Below are 26896 nucleotides of genomic sequence, written 5' to 3'. Positions count from 1 at the left end.
ATGCAAATATTAACACATAAATATATATATGTAGATATTAAAATACATATATATTTATATTTGCTGCACTAGCTCTTATGCTGTATCTGACGGCATTAGAACAAGGCTCCCATTGGAGCCTATGGAAACATGCTCTCAAGAGTGCAATGCTTCCCAGCAATGCAAATGCAAGGTTGCGTTCATATTGCGGGTAACTTGTTATACCAGCGCACAATCATTTGCGTTAGCTGGTATTACTCAGTATTACTCACAAAAACAGTATTTTGTGCTCCACTTTTAATCTAGCCCTAAATGTAGTAGTGGTAGAAAGACCAAAATCCATAACTGGACAGATTTGTTCAAATTTCTGGCAGTGGTCATCTTTGAAAGGCCACCATCAAAACTGTAAAGAAAAGAGATTTTAACATACATGTACACTAACCAGCAAAATAAAAAATAAATAAAAAAATTGATGAACAAGTATGAACCACTACTTACAGAATGTATGCCTGGTACAAAGTGGTTTAAATATTATTACAGGTATACCTCACTTTACAGCGCTTCACTTTACAGCGTTTCGCTAATACATCGCTTTGTGGAGCTGAAGTTCAACCTCCAAAGATTTTGAAACAGTGCTCTGTAATCATCGTGAGATTGCGAGAAAAGTGACTGGCACCATTTTGTTATGCGCACTTCACTCTGTTTACAGCATTACAGTGCAATCTGTGTCTCAGTGCTATAGTCTGACAAATTTTACTACAGTAATTGTCACTATTTTACAGGTACAGTATTTATTGAATACTGTGCTGTGCTAGTGTTAAACTAAATGCAGCACTATTGCACCCCTAATATAAGTTAGTTAAAACACGTTTTCAAGTTTTTAAACACACTGGCAAGTGAAAAGAAAGCTAAAACTGCCTTGTTTCACTTTAAGGCGGTTTTCACTTTACAGCGGGACTCCAGTCCCTAACCCGCTGTATGAGCGGGGTATACCTGTATGTGTTATTGCTAGAGGATTAAATAAGCCAAGATGGAAAAAACACAATTTATGCTAACCAGATAAATTCCTTTCCTTCCGAATAGGGAGAGTCCGCAGCTTCATTCCTTACTGTTGAGAAATACAACACCTGGCCACCAGGAGGAGAAAAGACACCACAGCCAAAGGCTTAAATATCCCTCCCACTTCCTCATTACCCCAGTCATTCTGCCGAGGGAACAAGGAAAAGTAGGAGAAACATTAGGGTATAAATGGTGCCAGAAGAATAAAATAAATAATAGGGGACTGCCCATGGACAAGAAAAACGGGCGGGGCCATGGACTCTCCCTATCCGGAAGGAAAGGAATTTATCTTGTAAGCATAAATGATGTTTTCCTTCCAAAGATAGGGAGAGTTCATGGCTTTATTCCTTACTGTTGGGAAAACTATACCCAAGCTCCAGTGGACACTGAATGAATAACGGGAGGGAACAAAAAGGAAGAGGTGGACCCTATTCTTAGGGCACCCCAGCCTGCAAAACTTTTCTCCTGAAAGCTGCTTCAGCCAAAGCAAAATCATCAAACTTGTAAAATTTTGAAAAAGTATGTAAGGAGGACCAGGTAGCTGCCTTACAAATCTGATCCATAGAGGCCTCATTCTTAAAGGTCCAATAGGAAGCCACTGCTCTAGTGGAATGAGCCGTTATCCTCTCAGGAGGACAATGTCCCGCTGTATTGTAAGCTAAGCGAATGACACTCCTTAACTAAAAACATAGGGAAGTCAAAGTATCTTTCTGCCCCTTACGCTACCCCGAGTAGACAACAAACAAGGAGGAAGATTGTCTAAACTCCTTAGTAGCCTGAAGATAGAACTTCAAGGCACGAACCACATCCAAATTGTGAAGCAAGCGTTCCTTTAATGAAGAAGGATTAGGAAATAAGTAAGGAAGGCTATCCTCCTGATTGATGTTGCGATCCGACACAACCTTAGAAAGAAAACCTAATTTAGTACGTAAAACTGCCTTATCTGCATGAAAAATCAGATAAGGGGGCTCACATTGCAAAGCAGAGATCTCAGAAACTCTCTGCGCAGAGGCAATAGCCAATAAAAAGAGAACCTTCCAAGATAAGAATTTAATGTCAACGGAATGCAGAGGCTCAAACGGAACCGTTTGCAAAACCCAAAGAACAAGATTTAGGCTCCAAGGAGGATCCCCAGATCTAAACACAGGTCTGATCCTAACAAAGGACTGCACACCTGGAAGTTCAGGCAGTCTCTTGTGCAATAAAACTGACATAGCCAAAATCTGTCCCCTCAGGGAACTAGCAGAAAGGCCCTTCTCCAGCCTATCCTGGAGAAAAGATAAGATCGTGGCAACCTTAAATCTGTGCCAGGAAAAACCACGCTCTTCACGCCAGAATAAGTAGGTCCTCCACACCTTGTGGTAGATACGCAGAGTAACTGGTTTACGAGTTTGAATAAGAGTATCAATAACACTCAGAGAAACTACTCTTGACTAAGACTAAGCATTCAATCTCCACACAGTCAGCTTCCGAGAATCTAAATTTTGATGAACAAATGGACCTTGTATCAGCAGATCTCTGCGACAAGGTAACTTCCATGGAGGAGATCAGGACATCCCCACTAGATCGGCGAACCACATCCTTCGCAGCCACACTGGAGCAAGCAGGCCACCACTCTAGGAAGAAGCGGTAATGGAGGAAAAATATATATGAGTTTGAACCTCCAAGGCACTGCTAGTGCATCTATTAGATCTGCTTGGGGATCCCTTGACCTCGACCCATACCTGGGTAGCTTGGTATTGAGACAGAATGCAATGAGATCTATCTCTGGCATCTCCCACTTGCTGCATATCTCTGCAAATACCTTGAAATGGAAAGACCATTCCCCTTGATGGAAGGATTGCCTGCTGAGAAAATCCGCCTCCCAGTTGTCCACACCCAGAATGTGGATTGCTGACAGCAAACAGCTGTGGGCCTCTGCCCACTCCAGAATCTGAGATACTTCCTTCATAACCAAGGAACTTCTTGTTCACCCCTGATGGTTGATGTAAGCCACTGAGGTTATATTGTCTGATAAACTGGGATGAACCCAGAAGTGGCCAAGCCTTCAAGGCTTTGAAGATTGCCCGTAGTTCCAAAATATTGATCGGGAGGGAGGACTCCTCCTGAGTCTACAACCCCTGTGCCTTCCTGGCACCCCAAACAGCTCCCCATCTGTATAGGCTTGCGTCCGTTGTCACAATCTCCCAGAATGGTCTTAAGAAGCATGTCCCTCGAGACAGATGATCTGGACAGAGCCACCTAGAGAGCGATTCTCTCGACCAGCTGTCTAATACAATCTGTTGAGACAGATCTGAATGATCGCTGTTCTACTGCCTCAGCATGCACAGTTGTAAAGGTCTGAGATGGAACCTGGCAAAAGGAATGATGTCCATGCAGGACACCATGAGACCAATCACCTCCATACACTGAGCCACAGAGGGACTCAAGGAGGTCCAGAGGACAAGACTTGCCGAAGTTATATTGCAACGTCTCTGGTCTGTTAGAAATATCCTCATAGATATGGAGTCTATTATAGTACCCAGTAATTCCACCCTGGTACTTGGGATAAGAGAATTATTTTCCAAGTTTATCTTCCATCCATGTGATTGAAGAAGACTGAGAAGGTACTCCGATAATTCTTCCGCAAGACGAAAGGATCGTGCTTGCAACAGAATATCATCCAAGTATGGGGCTACTGCAATAACCTGAGTTCTGGCAACAGCTAGAAGAGCCCCCAGAACCTTCCTAAAGATTCTTGGAGCAGTAGCTAGGCCAAATAGAAGGGCAATGAATTGGAAGTGCTGGCCCAGGAATGCAAACCTCAGGAACTTAAAGTGTTCCCTGTGGATTGGAACATGAAGGTAAGTGTCCTTCAGATCTATAGTGGTCATAAACTGACCTTCCTGAATTAAAGGAAGGATAGACCTTATCGTTTCCATCTTGAAGGAAGGGACACTGAGAAATTTGTTTAAGCACTTTAGGTCCACAATTGGCTGGAAAGCTCCCTCCTTCTTTGGGACCACAAAAAGGTTTGAATAAAACCCCAAACCTCTTTCTTCGATAGGCACCGGGACAACAACTCCTAAGGAGGATAGATCCTGAATGCACCCTAGAAAGGCATCCCTCTTTTCTGGTCTGGTAGTAAGATTCAAGAGAAGGAATCTGCTCCTTGACGGATGAGATTTAAAGCCTATCTTGTATCCCTGAGATACCACCTCCAGGACCTACGGATCCTGTACGTCCTTGAATCAGGCGTCTGAAAAAAGAGACAGTATGCCCCCTACCTGATCTGAGGTAATTTATGGGTGTTAGTGTACTTTTTAACACTTTAGTTATGAGTTTTATGTAACAGCTTTGTAGTGTAAAACTCATAACTACTGACTTTAGATGGCGGTACGGATCTTGTCATTTTAGGCTGTAACACTCACTTTTTAGCCAGAACGTAAAACTTGTAATACCGGCGATATGGGAATTCCATGAAAAAACTTAATTTTTATGTGTGCGGGACTGACGTTGCATTACAGGCTAAAAGGTGTGCGGTACACCTATACCGACAACACTTGTAATAGCTGCAGTGCTGTTTTTAATGCTGAAAATGCCATATTTTCAGCGTTAAAAGCCGCAACAGTTTCAAAAACAAAAGTGAAACTTAAAAGTGAAACCTGTTTGTTCCAGTCAAAAACACACAGTCTATCAGCCCAGGACAAAATCACACAAAGCAGCATGTAAATAATTAATACACTGATTAATTAACCCCAACTGTTCAATAAACCCCCTTCGGAGGATATTAACCATGGATCCTATCAAGGTATAAAGGAGCCTCACTGTGACCCTGTTATAGCGTTTTATGTGTAAAAATTTAAACCATCTTACCTCCAGGATCCATGCTGTGGAACAGAACACAGCCTCTAAAGTGTGACAGTCTTATATAGTCTTATAGTAGCGCTCCTGACATGGACTTGATTGAGAGAAAGCAGTCGGTGAAACTCGCAAAAAAAACTTCCCTGCATCTCCAGACTCTAACTTTCATCAATACTCTCACTGAGAGGTTAACATGACTACTTAAAACTCCAGTCCTATTTCGAAGGGCAGATACCCGTTTTCAGGACTCTTTGAATCTTCTGCCACCTCCTAACGTGACGAAAGGCAAAGAATGACTGGGGTAATGAGGAAGTGGGAGGGATATTTAAGCTTTTGGCTGGGGTGTCTTTGCCTCCTCCTGGTGGCCAGGTGTTGTATTTCCCAACAGTAAGGAATGAAGCCGTGGACTCTCCCTATCTTAGGAAGGAAAATACAACTCTGTGGTATTATGTGGTTTTCATAAACCAAACGTTGTATCTCCTTGTAAAAGAGATACAAAGTTTGGTTTAGGAAACCCACAAAAAAGCATGCGTTTAAACACAGAGTTCGTACTCCAACAGGTAGAGATACCTTTGCTTGTTTACAAACTATAGACGGGTCATATTAAAGCACTAAGATTAAGGAGTGGAACAAAGTCCTACAACATAGTATTGGTATACTGAATTGAGACACATATCAAACTATTTGGGACTTCTTCATTAAATGAATTACCGGATTACCTTTGAAAGAAGCTCAATTATATAATGTTATAAAGTAGAAAGCAATTTGGATACATTTTTTCTACAAATACACTTTTTATTTGACTATTATCTCTATATTATCTTGATAGAGTATACTCAATTTTTTTATACATCATATACCCGGGGATTTAATTGATTTTACTTAAAGGAACATTATACACTCGATTTCTTTGCATAAATGATGATCCATTTTTATAGCCAATAGATGGTTTTTTTTTTTATATATCTATAGTTTGGCTTACTTTTAAATAACATTGCTCTGATTTTCAGACTCCAAACCAAGCCCCAAAGTTTTAGAAGAATACTGATGTATACATACTCCAGCTTGCTCCTGTTTGTGTAAAGAGCCTTTTCATATGCAGGGGGAGGGGGAGTGTCTGTTATTTCCCACTTAAAGTGAGTTTTTCAGCTACCTTTTCAACATAGATAAACTGGGAGTTTCTAAGTACATTTTTAAATGGTTTGATAGTGGATTTTTATATCAGTATCTGACATATTATTCTTTATAATAGTGTCTATTACATGCAGTTATATGAAAATTAGTGTATACTGTCCCTTAAAATATTTAATATATGTTAATATTTGTCCATATGTCCCAGAGCTGTTTTAGCACACTTCGGTTTTTGACTTTTTATGCATTCTAACTATCAGCTAGATTACGAGTTTTGAGCGCTATAGGTATTTTAACGACCTCCACAAAAGCGGCGTTATTTCACCTCCCTATAGCACTGGTATTACAGGTTTGTAAAAAGCAGGCTTGTGCGGGCGAAATGATTGCGTTGAGCTCCATACCGCAATGAAAACAAGCGCTGCTTTGATGTGCTCGAGCAGGATTTCCCCATAGACATCAATGGGGAGAGCCGGCAAAATCAAAAACCTAACACCTGCAATCGCGGAAACAAAAGCTCCCTAACGCAGCCTCATTGATGTCTATGGGGAAAAAGAAAATAATGTTTAAAACTAACACCCTAACATAAACCCAGAGTCTAAACACCACTATTCTGCTGCCCCTAACATCGCTGCCACCTACATAATGTTATTAATCCCTAATCTGCTGCCTCAACATCGTCGCCACCTACATAAAACTATTAACCCCTAATCTTCCGCTCCCGAAGTTGCAGCCACTATACTAAAGTTATTAACCCCTAAACCTCTGGCCTCCCACATCACTACCACTAAATAAATCTATTAACCCCTAACCCTAACCCTAACGTAACCCTAACCCTAACATACACTAACTTTAAAATAATAAAAATATAGCTAAATTAAATTTACAATTATTAACTAAATAAACCTATTAACCCCTAAACTGCCAGCCCCCCCACATCGCCACAAGCTAAATTAAACTATATTAACCCCTAAACCTAATCCTAACTCTAACCCCTCTAACTTTAAAATAATTAAAATAGGGCTAAACTAAAGTTACAATTATTAACTAAATAATACCTATTAAAAACTAAATGCATACTTACCTGTGGAAAAAAACCTAAACTAGCTAAAATATATCTAATAGTTACATTGTAGTTAGCATTGGTTTTATTTTTATTTCACAGGTAAGTTTGTATTTATTTTAACTAGGTAGACTAGTTATTAACTATTTACGAACTACAAAGTTAAAATAATTACAAACTTACCTGTGAAATAAAACCTAACCTGCCTTACACTAAAACCTAAAATTACAAAAAAAAATAAACACTAAAATTACTAAAAATAAAAATAACTAAATTACACATAAATAAGAAAAAAAATATCAAAAGAAAAAAAAGAAAAAAAACTAGCCTATAATAAACTACCAATGGCCCTTAAAAGGGCCTTTTGTGGGGTATTGCCCCAAAGAAATCAGCTTTTACCTTTAAAAAAAAACACGTGGGCCATATAGATAACACTGTGTTCAGGCACAGTGGGTTGTCAAGGTATTTGAAATATTATTAAATAATATATAGAAGTATATTTGTCTTTATTTAATAAGTCTGTGGATGTGCACATTGTTTATAGAACAAAGGATTATTTCTAAGAGATCTCCCACACTCAATATGCTAAATTATGCAATTGTATAAATGTAAGGAACTGAAAATTAACACAGGTAAAATTCTGAATACACATCTCCAGGATGTCTCCAAAGGCTTGACATTAAGGCATTTGTTTTAATTAAAATGTAGCCAGAGTTTCAGAAACCATATGTGTGATTGCTTGGGAATGTGAGATAAAATCTATTTACTCCTCCCAATATACCTAAGAATCTAGCTCAGGTGACAAATCTTGTAAGAGTTACAGCATTTGCACTTAGGTGCAGGGGACCCCATGTGGGGCAGTGAAGGCCTTGGGAAACAAAAGACAAATGCTATGGTGTGAATCTAAAGTTACTGAAAGGGCAGTGAAGGCCTTAGCCAACAAACAAATGCTAAGGTGTGACTCTGAAACTTACTAAACAGACAGCAAATAATCATTTTTTTTTTCTGTTTGAATGCATGCCTCAGAATGTATTAAATATAGAAATTTGGGAAATTGTCTAATTCTCTATTATTACATGGATATTTGCTAAACTTGGGAGGTAACTGTTTTAGTCAGTCAAAAAATTTTAATAACCTCTGTATTGTTTATATTTTTCAGACATATAATCTCAGATCTGCATGAAGAAGGTTCATACATCCTGGGCTTATTAGAAACATAAAATATGGCATATTCTTGTTGGAATACAATACAATACTGAATTCAAAATAGGCTATTATTTATATAGAAATGCCAGGATACTGATAAAATTGTAATGCATTTTAAGCTAATAATTAGCAGTTTTAAATTGCCTTAATATAATAAAATGTTAATAATATAAAACATGATGTCTCATATCAAAACAATCAGGAAATTGATCTGATGCTGCTTCATCTATAATTAATATTGGGAGAGATTAATACAAGAAATTATGGCAGTTATTACATAGTTTAAAGAAATATTTCACTGTCTAAAAATGTTTAGAAATGGTCTTGCTGTATTTGTTTGTGTTGTACTGTCTGCTTCCACCTAGTGTTATGATGCGAAATTGCAGCCATGAGATGATTGGTTGTTGCAAAGAAACATTTCCTTGACAACACACTTACCAAATAAACCAATCCATGTTTCAACTCTAAGGGCAGACCAGGGACAAGGCTCCCTGGGCGTTTCCTATACTCACCAATGACTGATAATAACCAAAAAAGGGGAGGGGTGAGATCAGATGATTTAAACCCCAGCATAGAGACTAATAAGAAGGTTGTTGGCTACTCCAGAAGGGATAACTACTGTGGTTATTATTAAAGCACGCACCTACTATTGGACTCCATATGCATTATCCCCAATTTTGAATTTCTGAGGTGAAATTGGATCTGTTGAGAAACATTTGAAACTGGATTGCTGTTTATTTGGTGATGTATACAAGGTTTTTTGTAAGATAAGTTATATGCATAGCCATTACAGTTAATAGATTTAAAGAGCAGATTGTACTTTTAAACTGTGTGTCATTGTTTTAGATAGCTCTTAGCCTGCCTATTTTTATGCAAGCATTTAAAGTAAGCATTTACTATTGATGTATGTAGCAGAGTTAAAGAAATAGTTTGGATTTTAAGTTAGCATTTCATAGCCTATGTATTGTTAAACTAATCCCAATCTTAAATTGTTTATCTATGCAAATATATAATAATAATTCAGAGAAATAAATTGTATTTCAAATTGGTAGTCACAGCCTATATATTGTTTAAATCTGTATCTGATTGACTAAGTAACTCATCTATGCAAGTTCTGATACTGTAAATTAATATTGTATTAGGATATATTACAGTTAAATAGCAGAATATATATATTATCCTATTGTTTATAAGCACTGTTTAAAATTGTATTGCTTGGATGTTAAAAGATTTGTAAATAAGGCTGGTTTTAAAGATAAGCGTGTATAAACTTTGCATAGCATATTTAAATAGTTGGTTTTAATGCATATAAATTTATTTCATATTCCTTTTATTACAAATATATTTCAAAAATGTTCATGGATATTAACTAAATAAAAGAATTCAGATATTTATATTAATTTTGTTGTCTTAGTAGAAGTATATTGATTGTGGGTTCAATCTAAAGAAAGATTGTTAAATATATTCCCTGCCATATACTCACACATTGTTTGGAGAATACCGCTTAGATTCTTATAAATATACTGACAGGGTTATTTAAGATTTAGCACAAAACAATGCTATATTTAAGACAATAGATAATAAACAGTCACAGTCATGTGATCAGGGTGCTGGAAGAAGGTTCCTAGATACAGGGTAATCACAGAAGTAAAAAGTATATTAATATAACTATGTTGGTTATTCAAAACTGGGGAATGGGTAATAAAGGGATTATCTATCTTTTAAAACAATAACAATTCTATGGTAGACTGCCCCTTTAACTAGGTAGAATAGTTACTAAATAGTTATTAACTATTTACTAACTACCTAGCTAAAATAAATACAAATTTACCTGTAAAATAAAACTTAACCTGTCTTACACTAACACCTAACCTTACACTACAATTAAATAAATTACCTAAATTAAATACAATTAACTAAATTAAATACAAATACCTAAATTACAAAAAAACACTAAATTACACAAAATAAAAAACAAATTACAAGATATTTAAACTAATTACACCTAATCTAATAGCCCTATCAAAATAAAAAGCCCCCCCCAATATAAAAAACCCTAGCCTACAATAAACTACCAATAGCCTTTAAAAGGGCCTTTTGCAGGGTATTGCCCCAAAGAAATCAGGTCTTTTACCTGAATGCAAGCTCAATCCTATTGGCTGATTGGATCAGCCAATAGGATTGAAGTTCAATCCTATTGGCTGATTGCATCAGCCAATAGGATTTTTTCAACCTTAATTTCCGATTGGCTGATAGAATTCTATCAGCCAATCGGAATCTAAGGGACGCCTTCTTGGATGACGTCACTTAAAGGAACCTTCATTCGTCGGGTAGTCGTCGGAAGAAGAGGATGCTCCGTGCCGGGTGTCTTGAAGATGGACCCGCTCCTCGCCGGATGGATGATGATAGAAGATGCTGTCTGGATGAAGACTTCTGCCTGTCTGGAGGACCACTTCTCCCGGCTTGGATGAAGACTTCTCCCGGCTTCGTTGAGGACTTCTTGCCGCTTTGTTGAGGACTTCTCCCGGCTTCATTTAGGATGGATGTCCGGTCTTAAAAACTGTAAGTGGGTCTTCGGGGGTTAGTGTTAGGTTTTTTTAAGGGTTTATTAGGTGGGCAATGCCCATCCAAATGCCCTTTTCAGGTCAATGGGGAGCTTAGGTTTTTTTAGTTAGGGTTTTATTTGGGGGGTTGGTTGTGTGGCTGGTGGGTTTTACTGTTGGGGGGGTTGTTTGTATTTTTTTTACAGGTAAAAGAGCTGATTTTTATTTGGGGCAATGCCCCACAAAAGGCCCTTTTAAGGGCTATTGGTAGTTTATTGTAAGCTAGGGTTTTTTTTTTTATTTTGATAGGGCTATTAGATTAGGTGTAATTAGTTTAAATATCTTGTATTTTGTTTTTTATTTTGTGTAATTTAGTGTTTTTTTTTTAATTTAGGTATTTGTATTTAATTTAGTTAATTGTATTTAATTTAGGTAATTGATTTAATTGTAGTGTAAGGTTAGGTGTTAGTGTAAGACAGGTTAGGTTTTATTTTACAGGTAAATTTGTATTTATTTTAGCTAGGTAGTTAGTAAATAGTTAAGATTAGGGGTGTTTAGACTCGGGTTCATGTTAGGATGTTAGGTGTAAACATAAATTTAGTTTCCCCATAGGAATCAATGGGGCTGCGTTACGGAGCTTTAAGCTGCTTTTTTGCAGATGTTAGGCTTTTTTTCATTCGGCTCTCCCCATTAATGTCTATGGGGAAATCGTCAATGAGTACGTAAAACCAGCTCACCGCTGACTTAAGCAGCACTGGTATTGGAGTGCAGTATGGAGCACAATTTTGCTCTATGCTCATTTCTTGCCTTTTAACGACGGGTTTCTGAAAACCTGTAATACCAGCGCTGTAGGTAAGTGAGTGATGACAATAACATGCAAGTTAGCACCGCAACACTCATAACGCAAAACTCATAATCTAGCCATCTGATATTTAATTATTTAAAGGGATATAAGCACCACTTAAAAAGACAACATAAAAAAAGAACTGTGCAAATTACAACTGTGACCTAAAAAATGGATGCTTTCAGTAAATTGAATTTCAGCATAAGAGTATTAAAAGGGATATTAAACTCGATATTTCATCTCCATAAAATGTTTACTGAAAGAAAATATAACAAGCAACATACAATATTTTTACTTGCTTTTTGCTGTAAAATATCTCTGAAAATTCTACTTGTTCCACTCTATCCAAAAAAAATATTTACTTTCTTTGGTTACTAGCATTTACTAAATAGTTTCCACAGTCATGTATTCTTTTAACAGAATCAGTGTTAATACACCTTAAAATTAAAGGAAGATAAAAGAGAGGGCGTACCCACTCTCTTTCTTCAACTGCCCATGTGTGAACATCAGTGTGCATTCATACACCATATACTGTACATATAGTGTATTGTGATAAGTTAGCAAGGGTCTAGAAGACATGGAAATCAGTGAAAAGGAATACAACTACTGTATACTCATTGACATAACAAAGCTGTATTAATCTCAGAATGTTTATCATATACTATATTAGGGTGCAATTTCATGCATTTTCTAGTTTGTGTCCCAGAGCTGCCTTTAGGAGTCTGCAATCTGTTCAGTCACAAACAGAAACCAATTGAGGCCTAGATTACAAATGGAGTGCTAATTTATTGCACGCCCGCAAATAGGCAAATTTGCCCATTTGTGGGCCCTCTCTAAAGAACCAGCCATTACAAGATCTCTGGTTAAGTTTATAAATGTCCACCAAATGCCCCCACAATCAAGTGTAATATACTTTATTAAAAAATAAATAGTTGCATCTTTATTTTTTAATAAAGTAATTGCACTTAGCAGTTTTGGGGGTTAAAGTTGGTGGGAGTAGGGTGTCAGAAAAAAATGTCACTGAAAGTGCCTTTAAATTGCAGTCTATGGGAACTATGTGCCCCCTGTAATTATATTTGTATATGCTTATATACATATATATTTATGTGATGATATGTGTATATGCAAATATTAACACATAAATATATATATGTAGATATTAAAATACATATATATTTATATTTGCTGCACTAGCTCTTATGCTGTATCTGACGGCATTAGAACAAGGCTCCCATTGGAGCCTATGGAAACATGCTCTCAAGAGTGCAATGCTTCCCAGCAATGCAAATGCAAGGTTGCGTTCATATTGCGGGTAACTTGTTATACCAGCGCACAATCATTTGCGTTAGCTGGTATTACTCAGTATTACTCACAAAAACAGTATTTTGTGCTCCACCTTTAATCTAGCCCTAAATGTAGTAGTGGTAGAAAGACCAAAATCCATAACTGGACAGATTTGTTCAAATTTCTGGCAGTGGTCATCTTTGAAAGGCCACCATCAAAACTGTAAAGAAAAGAGATTTTAACATACATGTACACTAACCAGCAAAATAAAAAATAAATAAAAAAATTGATGAACAAGTATGAACCACTACTTACAGAATGTATGCCTGGTACAAAGTGGTTTAAATATTATTACAGGTATACCTCACTTTACAGCGCTTCACTTTACAGCGTTTCGCTAATACATCGCTTTGTGGAGCTGAAGTTCAACCTCCAAAGATTTTGAAACAGTGCTCTGTAATCATCGTGAGATTGCGAGAAAAGTGACTGGCACCATTTTGTTATGCGCACTTCACTCTGTTTACAGCATTACAGTGCAATCTGTGTCTCAGTGCTATAGTCTGACAAATTTTACTACAGTAATTGTCACTATTTTACAGGTACAGTATTTATTGAATACTGTGCTGTGCTAGTGTTAAACTAAATGCAGCACTATTGCACCCCTAATATAAGTTAGTTAAAACACGTTTTCAAGTTTTTAAACACACTGGCAAGTGAAAAGAAAGCTAAAACTGCCTTGTTTCACTTTAAGGCGGTTTTCACTTTACAGCGGGACTCCAGTCCCTAACCCGCTGTATGAGCGGGGCATACCTGTATGTGTTATTGCTAGAGGATTAAATAAGCCAAGATGGAAAAAACACAATTTATGCTAACCAGATAAATTCCTTTCCTTCCGAATAGGGAGAGTCCGCAGCTTCATTCCTTACTGTTGAGAAATACAACACCTGGCCACCAGGAGGAGAAAAGACACCACAGCCAAAGGCTTAAATATCCCTCCCACTTCCTCATTACCCCAGTCATTCTGCCGAGGGAACAAGGAAAAGTAGGAGAAACATTAGGGTATAAATGGTGCCAGAAGAATAAAATAAATAATAGGGGACTGCCCATGGACAAGAAAAACGGGCGGGGCCATGGACTCTCCCTATCCGGAAGGAAAGGAATTTATCTTGTAAGCATAAATGATGTTTTCCTTCCAAAGATAGGGAGAGTTCATGGCTTTATTCCTTACTGTTGGGAAAACTATACCCAAGCTCCAGTGGACACTGAATGAATAACGGGAGGGAACAAAAAGGAAGAGGTGGACCCTATTCTTAGGGCACCCCAGCCTGCAAAACTTTTCTCCTGAAAGCTGCTTCAGCCAAAGCAAAATCATCAAACTTGTAAAATTTTGAAAAAGTATGTAAGGAGGACCAGGTAGCTGCCTTACAAATCTGATCCATAGAGGCCTCATTCTTAAAGGTCCAATAGGAAGCCACTGCTCTAGTGGAATGAGCCGTTATCCTCTCAGGAGGACAATGTCCCGCTGTATTGTAAGCTAAGCGAATGACACTCCTTAACTAAAAACATAGGGAAGTCAAAGTATCTTTCTGCCCCTTACGCTACCCCGAGTAGACAACAAACAAGGAGGAAGATTGTCTAAACTCCTTAGTAGCCTGAAGATAGAACTTCAAGGCACGAACCACATCCAAATTGTGAAGCAAGCGTTCCTTTAATGAAGAAGGATTAGGAAATAAGTAAGGAAGGCTATCCTCCTGATTGATGTTGCGATCCGACACAACCTTAGAAAGAAAACCTAATTTAGTACGTAAAACTGCCTTATCTGCATGAAAAATCAGATAAGGGGGCTCACATTGCAAAGCAGAGATCTCAGAAACTCTCTGCGCAGAGGCAATAGCCAATAAAAAGAGAACCTTCCAAGATAAGAATTTAATGTCAACGGAATGCAGAGGCTCAAACGGAACCGTTTGCAAAACCCAAAGAACAAGATTTAGGCTCCAAGGAGGATCCCCAGATCTAAACACAGGTCTGATCCTAACAAAGGACTGCACACCTGGAAGCTCAGGCAGTCTCTTGTGCAATAAAACTGACATAGCCAAAATCTGTCCCCTCAGGGAACTAGCAGAAAGGCCCTTCTCCAGCCTATCCTGGAGAAAAGATAAGATCGTGGCAACCTTAAATCTGTGCCAGGAAAAACCACGCTCTTCACGCCAGAATAAGTAGGTCCTCCACACCTTGTGGTAGATACGCAGAGTAACTGGTTTACGAGTTTGAATAAGAGTATCAATAACACTCAGAGAAACTACTCTTGACTAAGACTAAGCATTCAATCTCCACACAGTCAGCTTCCGAGAATCTAAATTTTGATGAACAAATGGACCTTGTATCAGCAGATCTCTGCGACAAGGTAACTTCCATGGAGGAGATCAGGACATCCCCACTAGATCGGCGAACCACATCCTTCGCAGCCACACTGGAGCAAGCAGGCCACCACTCTAGGAAGAAGCGGTAATGGAGGAAAAATATATATGAGTTTGAACCTCCAAGGCACTGCTAGTGCATCTATTAGATCTGCTTGGGGATCCCTTGACCTCGACCCATACCTGGGTAGCTTGGTATTGAGACAGAATGCAATGAGATCTATCTCTGGCATCTCCCACTTGCTGCATATCTCTGCAAATACCTTGAAATGGAAAGACCATTCCCCTTGATGGAAGGATTGCCTGCTGAGAAAATCCGCCTCCCAGTTGTCCACACCCAGAATGTGGATTGCTGACAGCAAACAGCTGTGGGCCTCTGCCCACTCCAGAATCTGAGATACTTCCTTCATAACCAAGGAACTTCTTGTTCACCCCTGATGGTTGATGTAAGCCACTGAGGTTATATTGTCTGATAAACTGGGATGAACCCAGAAGTGGCCAAGCCTTCAAGGCTTTGAAGATTGCCCGTAGTTCCAAAATATTGATCGGGAGGGAGGACTCCTCCTGAGTCTACAACCCCTGTGCCTTCCTGGCACCCCAAACAGCTCCCCATCTGTATAGGCTTGCGTCCGTTGTCACAATCTCCCAGAATGGTCTTAAGAAGCATGTCCCTCGAGACAGATGATCTGGACAGAGCCACCTAGAGAGCGATTCTCTCGACCAGCTGTCTAATACAATCTGTTGAGACAGATCTGAATGATCGCTGTTCTACTGCCTCAGCATGCACAGTTGTAAAGGTCTGAGATGGAACCTGGCAAAAGGAATGATGTCCATGCAGGACACCATGAGACCAATCACCTCCATACACTGAGCCACAGAGGGACTCAAGGAGGTCCAGAGGACAAGACTTGCCGAAGTTATATTGCAACGTCTCTGGTCTGTTAGAAATATCCTCATAGATATGGAGTCTATTATAGTACCCAGTAATTCCACCCTGGTACTTGGGATAAGAGAATTATTTTCCAAGTTTATCTTCCATCCATGTGATTGAAGAAGACTGAGAAGGTACTCCGATAATTCTTCCGCAAGACGAAAGGATCGTGCTTGCAACAGAATATCATCCAAGTATGGGGCTACTGCAATAACCTGAGTTCTGGCAACAGCTAGAAGAGCCCCCAGAACCTTCCTAAAGATTCTTGGAGCAGTAGCTAGGCCAAATAGAAGGGCAATGAATTGGAAGTGCTGGCCCAGGAATGCAAACCTCAGGAACTTAAAGTGTTCCCTGTGGATTGGAACATGAAGGTAAGTGTCCTTCAGATCTATAGTGGTCATAAACTGACCTTCCTGAATTAAAGGAAGGATAGACCTTATCGTTTCCATCTTGAAGGAAGGGACACTGAGAAATTTGTTTAAGCACTTTAGGTCCACAATTGGCTGGAAAGCTCCCTCCTTCTTTGGGACCACAAAAAGGTTTGAATAAAACCCCAAACCTCTTTCTTCGATAGGCACCGGGACAACAACTCCTAAGGAGGATAGATCCTGAATGCACCCTAGAAAGGCATCCCTCTTTTCTGGTCTGGTAGTAAGATTCAAGAGAAGGAATCTGCTCCTTGACGGATGAGATTTAAAGCCTATCTTGTATCCCTGAGATACCACCTCCAGGACCTACGGATCCTGTACGTCCTTGAATCAGGCGTCTGAAAAAAGAGACAGTATGCCCCCTACCTGATCTGAGGTAATTTATGGGTGTTAGTGTACTTTTTAACACTTTAGTTATGAGTTTTATGTAACAGCTTTGTAGTGTAAAACTCATAACTACTGACTTTAGATGGCGGTACGGATCTTGTCATTTTAGGCTGTAACACTCACTTTTTAGCCAGAACGTAAAACTTGTAATACCGGCGATATGGGAATTCCATGAAAAAACTTAATTTTTATGTGTGCGGGACTGACGTTGCATTACAGGCTAAAAGGTGTGCGGTACACCTATACCGACAACACTTGTAATAGCTGCAGTGCTGTTTTTAATGCTGAAAATGCCATATTTTCAGCGTTAAAAGCCGCAACAGTTTCAAAAACAAAAGTGAAACTTAAAAGTGAAACCTGTTTGTTCCAGTCAAAAACACACAGTCTATCAGCCCAGGACAAAATCACACAAAGCAGCATGTAAATAATTAATACACTGATTAATTAACCCCAACTGTTCAATAAACCCCCTTCGGAGGATATTAACCATGGATCCTATCAAGGTATAAAGGAGCCTCACTGTGACCCTGTTATAGCGTTTTATGTGTAAAAATTTAAACCATCTTACCTCCAGGATCCATGCTGTGGAACAGAACACAGCCTCTAAAGTGTGACAGTCTTATATAGTCTTATAGTAGCGCTCCTGACATGGACTTGATTGAGAGAAAGCAGTCGGTGAAACTCGCAAAAAAAACTTCCCTGCATCTCCAGACTCTAACTTTCATCAATACTCTCACTGAGAGGTTAACATGACTACTTAAAACTCCAGTCCTATTTCGAAGGGCAGATACCCGTTTTCAGGACTCTTTGAATCTTCTGCCACCTCCTAACGTGACGAAAGGCAAAGAATGACTGGGGTAATGAGGAAGTGGGAGGGATATTTAAGCTTTTGGCTGGGGTGTCTTTGCCTCCTCCTGGTGGCCAGGTGTTGTATTTCCCAACAGTAAGGAATGAAGCCGTGGACTCTCCCTATCTTAGGAAGGAAAATACAACTCTGTGGTATTATGTGGTTTTCATAAACCAAACGTTGTATCTCCTTGTAAAAGAGATACAAAGTTTGGTTTAGGAAACCCACAAAAAAGCATGCGTTTAAACACAGAGTTCGTACTCCAACAGGTAGAGATACCTTTGCTTGTTTACAAACTATAGACGGGTCATATTAAAGCACTAAGATTAAGGAGTGGAACAAAGTCCTACAACATAGTATTGGTATACTGAATTGAGACACATATCAAACTATTTGGGACTTCTTCATTAAATGAATTACCGGATTACCTTTGAAAGAAGCTCAATTATATAATGTTATAAAGTAGAAAGCAATTTGGATACATTTTTTCTACAAATACACTTTTTATTTGACTATTATCTCTATATTATCTTGATAGAGTATACTCAATTTTTTTATACATCATATACCCGGGGATTTAATTGATTTTACTTAAAGGAACATTATACACTCGATTTCTTTGCATAAATGATGATCCATTTTTATAGCCAATAGATGGGTTTTTTTTTTATATATCTATAGTTTGGCTTACTTTTAAATAACATTGCTCTGATTTTCAGACTCCAAACCAAGCCCCAAAGTTTTAGAAGAATACTGATGTATACATACTCCAGCTTGCTCCTGTTTGTGTAAAGAGCCTTTTCATATGCAGGGGGAGGGGGAGTGTCTGTTATTTCCCACTTAAAGTGAGTTTTTCAGCTACCTTTTCAACATAGATAAACTGGGAGTTTCTAAGTACATTTTTAAATGGTTTGATAGTGGATTTTTATATCAGTATCTGACATATTATTCTTTATAATAGTGTCTATTACATGCAGTTATATGAAAATTAGTGTATACTGTCCCTTAAAATATTTAATATATGTTAATATTTGTCCATATGTCCCAGAGCTGTTTTAGCACACTTCGGTTTTTGACTTTTTATGCATTCTAACTATCAGCTAGATTACGAGTTTTGAGCGCTATAGGTATTTTAACGACCTCCACAAAAGCGGCGTTATTTCACCTCCCTATAGCACTGGTATTACAGGTTTGTAAAAAGCAGGCTTGTGCGGGCGAAATGATTGCGTTGAGCTCCATACCGCAATGAAAACAAGCGCTGCTTTGATGTGCTCGAGCAGGATTTCCCCATAGACATCAATGGGGAGAGCCGGCAAAATCAAAAACCTAACACCTGCAATCGCGGAAACAAAAGCTCCCTAACGCAGCCTCATTGATGTCTATGGGGAAAAAGAAAATAATGTTTAAAACTAACACCCTAACATAAACCCAGAGTCTAAACACCACTATTCTGCTGCCCCTAACATCGCTGCCACCTACATAATGTTATTAATCCCTAATCTGCTGCCTCAACATCGTCGCCACCTACATAAAACTATTAACCCCTAATCTTCCGCTCCCGAAGTTGCAGCCACTATACTAAAGTTATTAACCCCTAAACCTCTGGCCTCCCACATCACTACCACTAAATAAATCTATTAACCCCTAACCCTAACCCTAACGTAACCCTAACCCTAACATACACTAACTTTAAAATAATAAAAATATAGCTAAATTAAATTTACAATTATTAACTAAATAAACCTATTAACCCCTAAACTGCCAGCCCCCCCACATCGCCACAAGCTAAATTAAACTATATTAACCCCTAAACCTAATCCTAACTCTAACCCCTCTAACTTTAAAATAATTAAAATAGGGCTAAACTAAAGTTACAATTATTAACTAAATAATACCTATTAAAAACTAAATGCATACTTACCTGTGGAAAAAAACCTAAACTAGCTAAAATATATCTAATAGTTACATTGTAGTTAGCATTGGTTTTATTTTTATTTCACAGGTAAGTTTGTATTTATTTTAACTAGGTAGACTAGTTATTAACTATTTACGAACTACAAAGTTAAAATAATTACAAACTTACCTGTGAAATAAAACCTAACCTGCCTTACACTAAAACCTAAAATTACAAAAAAAAATAAACACTAAAATTACTAAAAATAAAAATAACTAAATTACACATAAATAAGAAAAAAAATATCAAAAGAAAAAAAAGAAAAAAAACTAGCCTATAATAAACTACCAATGGCCCTTAAAAGGGCCTTTTGTGGGGTATTGCCCCAAAGAAATCAGCTTTTACCTTTAAAAAAAAAATACAAACACCCCCCCAACAGTAAACCCCCCCACAACCAACCCCCCAAATAAAAAAACTATCTAAAAAAAAAAATAAGCTTCCCATTGCCCTGAAAAAAGCATTTGTATGGGCATTGCCTTTAAAAGGGTATTTATCTCTTTTACATGCCCAGACCCTAAACTAAAAATAAAACTCTTAAAAAAACTCTTAAAAAAACCTAACACTAACCCCTGACAATCCACTTACAGTTCTTGAAGTCTGACTTGAAGGATCCATCCAGCCGGCGAAGTCCTCATCCATGTGGCAAGAAGTCTTCATCCAGGTGACCTCTTTGATCTTTATCCTGCCGGCGAAGTCCTCATCCAGACAGCAAGAAGTCTTCATCCAGACAGCATCTTCTATCTTCATCCATCTGGCATGGAGCGGGTCCATCCTGAAGGCATTCGGCGCGGAGCATCCTCTTCATACGGTCTCCGCCGTACACTGGAACTTCAATGCAAGTGACGTCATCCAAGATGGCATCCCTTGCATTCCTATTGGCTGAAAGATTTCAATCAGCCAATAGGATTATAGCTGCTAAAATCCTATTGGCTGTTCCAATCAGTCAATAGGATTAGAGCTGCTAAAATCCTATTGGCTGTTCCAATCAGCCAATAGGATTAGAGCTGCTAAAATCCTATTGGCTGTTCCAATCAGCCAATAGGATTGAGCTCTAATCCTGATTGAAATCTTTCAGCCAATAGGAATGCGGGAGGGCCTTGGTTTAGGCGTTAATAGGTAGTTTATTGGTGTTAGTGTAATTTTTAACACTTTAGTTATGAGTTTTATGCTACAGCTTTGTAACGTAAAACTCATAACTACTGACTTTAGATGGCGGTACGGATCTTGCCAGTAAAGGGTGTGCCGCTCACTTTTTGGCCTCCCAGGCAAACTCTTAATACCGGCACTATGGGAGTCCCATTGAAAAAGGTATTTTTTAAAAGTGCGGTACTGACGTTGCGTGACTGGCTAAAAGGTGTGCGGTACACCTATACCGACAAGACTCGTAATATCAGTGTTAGGGAAAAAGCAGCGTTATGGGCCATAACACTCATAACGCCAAACTCGTAATCTAGCTGTATATGTTTTAACCACCAGAAATGGGTTAAATACATAGGTAAATACATAGCCTCAATACTCCTGGGTTGGAAACAGTGGGTGGTTGAAGGATGCATGTGTATAGTAATCAAAATTGGTTTAACTGCTCATGCATTATGCAGAAATGCAAAGCATTGTGGCTACTGTGCCGGACTTTACCTGTGTGCTTAACCCTTTTCACAGCGCTGTCTTTCAATAACCTTTAGAGTTAAAATGACATAATTTACTATTTCTACATACACATGCCTTGATATCATTGTTATGTTATGTATAGAGCACTTATATACTGTATCTTGTTGTACACATTGTGTTTAAGTTTATAAAGGTTGAAGATAAACTATATTCATAGAATGTAAAATGAATGATAAAATAATGTATACCACTATAACTGAAGGACACTCAATGATCCATTCAAGACTGTATATAGGTCCTGAATAATTTATATTTACTGATTTTCAATGCAAGTATTTGTCACATCCAGTATAAGCAAAAACCTGATTTATAGAGGCTAAAATATAAAAACAAAACTATTTTTTTTTTCACAAAGATGGGACAAAAGGATATTTTTAAATGTAGCAAAAAAAAATCTTAGTATTGTTGCTTCAAGGACTTGCACTTAAATTCATGTTTCTGTCTCAAGTGGTTAAATAAAAAACAACAACAAAAGCTGAAAATATCTGAATATAAAATGAGAAATGCTGTCAGCTAAGGCAAAATCTCCTTCAGCAGATGTGTATCTATGTCTCATGATAATAAGGAAATACATTTTAGAAAATATGGGTTACATAAAGATGTTGTTTAAAATGTAACAAGTTCTATTATGCTAAATTAACTTGCCTGTAGCAGCAAATGTTCTAATAAACATAATAAAATGTATATAATTTGTCATGAACTGAACAATTTATTCAATTTGTTAAACAATATGTTAATTGGTAATTTTCATAACTGATGATTTGCCAGATTGAGAAAATACTAAACTACAAAAAAAAATCCAGCATTGCATAAACTAAATGATTATGCTAGATGTAACTAAATTACCTGTACTGATTGTCTCTATATATTTATTTGATGAAAGGTGCTTAAATTACCTGCAGCAAACAGCATGACTGCCACCGGTCGGTAGAACCGCCTGCGAGATCCCACGCAGATAGAGATCAGGCCAATAAGGAATGCAATGAGAATAATAGCAGCGCCCCCCAAGAGTAAAGCAAGGGTAGCAATTTGCCAATCTAAAAAAAATGAGAAAGAACATTTAATTACTATATAACTTACTACATGTTTTAATCAAACAAAAATGCAAGCAAGGTATGTAAAAATATGTATACTTGTATGTTATGTAAAGCTTAATATTTGTATTTATTTATAATGTTCCACTTTCTAAATTCTGTAGTGCAGGGCACATGAGTAGGGGTACACAGTGACAAAGATTCCTGGTAAAAAATTACACATACATAAAACAGATTAAACAAAACAAATTAATACAAGCCTGCTCCAAAGAGCTTACAATCTATTAATATACTGTATGTGTCTTTTTATTGATTTTTTTTTCTGCTCTAGATTCACTAGAAATCAAAATAATATGCAATTAGTTTGCTCCATTGCCAATTAACTAGACTGACAGAGCTCTCCAAAGGGCAATGAATCTGCTTTATATAGAGTTTTTCTTTTTCTTATTCCACTTGAAATTATTTGAATTCTTACTGAATAAAGTATAGTGTACCTTATTAATGCTACAGTAGATTTTTCTATTTCATTAAAATAATTAAACGTTTATATTTTGTATTTCAAATACATTGCATTCCATTAAATAAAAAACATAGATTTATGTTACAGGTCATGGGACTAATGTCTAAACAAGGTAGATTAATTATAGCTACCCTACTGGTTCAAATATAAACAACATTTCTGTTTAAATTTCAATCAAAGTTGGTGTTTTTCAGACAAAAAAAAAAACTATTAGATTTTGTTTTGCAGCAGCTCACAGTGCAAGATGTTTGAATATTTGTCACCACCTGACACGCACAGTCGAGTTCTTTTTCTCCAGCACATTATCAATTAAGATGCAGTGCAGGTATCTGTCAGTAGGGGGGGCCTATTTTGTGTTCACTTCTCCAGACTACTAAAGGCCGTTTCTCAAAAATGTTAAAGCCTGGAGAGAGAAATTATCCTGCACACTTCACAGGGGCAAAACTCACTTGAAGGGAGATAATACTCATATGTTAAATTATTTGTATAAGTTGCAGCATAATTGTGATTCAGTATTTGGCTAACATGTCTCTTTCATTCTCTAAAAAAGGGCAGACCCTGGAAGTCCCATTGAGATGAGAGCTGCCTCCCATCGAAAGTATTAAAGCGCTCTGGGATTTAGAATATTGCAGAGTAGTGTGAGGTTAACAGGCACACACCTGGAACTGGTAAAAATTCTCAGTTTGCAGCAAGTACAAATGCAAGTGAAATGTTACACATTGCATTTGCCTCTAGTTTAGTATAATTTACTTTTCTATCAGTTAAATAAATGTATTGTGAACTTTGAACAAACTTCACCTGCATACAGTGATATAAATCAGTTAGACCTGTATGTGTAATATGCTTAGAGAATAGAATAGAGTTGTGAGAGAGCTTCAAATACACCAATGGAAACTTACTTTTCCTTCCCATTTTCTGACCATGAAAGGCTAGATATTTCACAAAGAAAAAGTACAAAGTAAAATATTACACAGAAAACAGTATAAAGCACTGTTCTCCTCTGACCTTTTTAATGGGCACACTACCCAGCTGATTTTACTGACCAATGGGCTAGGATTTTAGCCAATATTAAGCTAAAATGAGATAATATTACAAATTGTCATTGTTTATTGCACAAATTATCAGAAGAAAATGTCACACACACATACTGTATATATATATATATATATATATATATATATATATATATATATATATATATTTATATTTATTTTTATTTTATTTTTTCGAGTGAAGAGCAAAGCTATTTCAAGTATTTCTTAACACAGCTTCTGCTTTTGTGCACCAGGTTTAGTGCAACTTCGGGTAAGAGTACAAGAAAAAGCTAAAACAGGGTTTTGTAGCAAACCCCTTAGAAGTCTATGGCATATTTATCAAGCTCCGTCTAGAGTTTAGGCCCCTTGTTTCCGGAGAGCCTGAAGGGATAAACAGAAGTTATCAAGAAGTTATGAAGCAGTGGTCTAAAGACCGCTGCTCCATAACTTGTCCACCTGCTCTGAGGCAGCGGAGAGAAATCAACCCGATCAAATTCAATCGGGTTGATTGACACCCCCAGCTAGCAGCCGATTGGCCGCAAATCTGCAGGGAGCGGCATTGCACCAGCAGTTCACAAGAACTGCTTTTGCAATGATAAATGCTGACAGCATATGCTGTCTGCATTTATCGATGGGCAGCGATGGGCAGCGGACATGATACGCTACTTTGTATAACGTCTGTGCGCATGTTGTTAAATATGCCCCTATGGGTAAAGAGATTTAGCGTGGTCACGCTATCCGACCTGCAGATGTTAGCTTGACTCCAGATACTTGCTTTAACTTTAAACTTATAATATGAGCGCAAGTATATTGATTTAACTTGAGCAGCTTTATCACTCAATAGCACTAATATTTTTGTGCTCCACTTGTAATCTAGCCCAGTATGTTTCATTATCTATTATTTAGTCATTGTGAATTAAGAATGTCAGACGTTTTATCACATTTGTTGAAGGGCATTGTACTGTATTTTTTTGTACCCTTTAATGTATATTCCCAACAATTGATTTACCTGCTGGAGTGGGTTATAATGTTTGCAATCAACTCCTTTACCTTTTTTTTATTTGATATTGATCCTTTATTTTGTCATTTAAAATAGCTGTTTGTGCTCGTCAAACCATCATCTATGCTTAAAATGAATACTGCTATACTCTCTTTTAGAAAAGCTATATAAACTGGAGACAGTAACATAAATTAGCCTCCCAGTGTGGGGTAGGAGAAAGAGATTTTTGTATCTGAAATAGCTGGTCTAAGGTCACTGGACCTTAACTATATATTATATATATATAGATTTCCGTATAGTGTAAATATAACTTTTTATATGCACTGGGAAACAAAAAATAGTCTGACTCACTTTATTGCAGCAAAATCTGTGAGGCACGCATATATATATATATATATATATATATATATATATATATGTTTTATCTTTATATGTCTGCGGAAGATGGTAACACACCAAAAACGTTCACTTTTAAAGAAAAAAAAACGTTTTACACAAGTCAGGTGCGTGCTCTTTGTATGAACTGTTGATAATGTATTTGCAGCACCCCAACACTACTACATGGGTAGTCTGGAGTGCTAGCCTGCAGGACTTTTACACACACACACATACACACATACACACACACACATATATATATATATATATATATATATATATATATATATATATATATATATAATATAATCAGCCCCAGTAGAAGGGCTGTTGCCCAATCCATAAATTCCAAGAATACTTTACATAAAAGAGTTATTTTTTGAGAATCTTTTCACATAATTTCTAAACTTCAAAAATTGCATTCCATGACCATTTTAAAACAATTCTGACTTTGTTCCAATGGTATTTCTGCAAAACAGAAAGAGAAGCAGTCTTCCAAAAATGAACAGCAGCATCAATAGCTTGTTATATGGCCCGGTTACCACCTGGAAGTAGCTTCTTTCTGCCCAATTGTGCTTTTCACAGAGGACAACTTTCCTGTAGTATATCAGTCTGATTCCGCCGACATGGTCAGTCCAAATAGTCAGTCCAAAGTCGAAATATCAGACAATTCTCCTCTGAACAAGGAACATGACAACCCCAGACGATCGTTTTGGCCTTCTGTGGGCCTCGTCAGTGAGGTGCAGCCATATTCTTCTAAGCACATTGGGCAAGGAGTCCACGTCTGGTTTCCCCCATCACCCATAGGGAGACTATCCCCAGGGTCATATTTACATATGCAAAACAAAAAGAGAAGCAGTCTGCCAGGAACAAACAGCAGCATCAATAGCTTGTTCTATGACCCGGTTACCACCTGGTAGTAGCTTCTTTCTGTTCCAATAGTATTTCTATGGTGTAAAGTAAAAAAATGTACATGCTCAGTGCATATGTTAATAAACACAGGTTTAGTAAAGATAAAATACAGCTGAACTGTGAAACATGCAGACAATATAACCCTGATAATGTTTTTTTGTTATTACAATTAACAGTACATTTAACAAATGTTAATTATACAATGATTCAAAATAATGTGAAATAGTAAATATTTCATAGACTGGTATTTTTAGCTACACGGAAGAAAAAAAAAAAAAAGCAACAGATCAAATAGCTGCTACAGTTTACTTTCGTATCTAGCATGTATATTTTGTTTTTGTGTAGGTGGAAACCCACATGAAAATCCTACTAAATGCCTGTTCCTAATAGTTATCATTTTTATTCACTCATAATAAAAGCAAACAAAATATGAAACA

General features: G+C 37.5%; 1 protein-coding gene across 1 annotated transcript in view; it reads right to left on the bottom strand.

Annotated features, from left to right (window-relative positions):
• The window catches only part of TMEM47 (transmembrane protein 47), a 203277-nt gene that overhangs the window by 20297 nt on the left and 156084 nt on the right, over positions 1 to 26896 (bottom strand). Inside the window, exon 2 of the mRNA XM_053707593.1 lies at positions 22478 to 22618. Coding sequence (XP_053563568.1) covers positions 22478 to 22618 — 141 coding nt within the window. The remainder of the gene's footprint in view (positions 1 to 22477; positions 22619 to 26896) is intronic.

This window comes from Bombina bombina, chromosome 3, assembly GCF_027579735.1.
Source record: "Bombina bombina isolate aBomBom1 chromosome 3, aBomBom1.pri, whole genome shotgun sequence".
Lineage (NCBI taxonomy): Eukaryota > Metazoa > Chordata > Amphibia > Anura > Bombinatoridae > Bombina > Bombina bombina.
The sequence above is the reverse complement of the archived record's forward strand: the minus strand, read 5'-3'. Positions and strand labels throughout refer to the sequence as shown.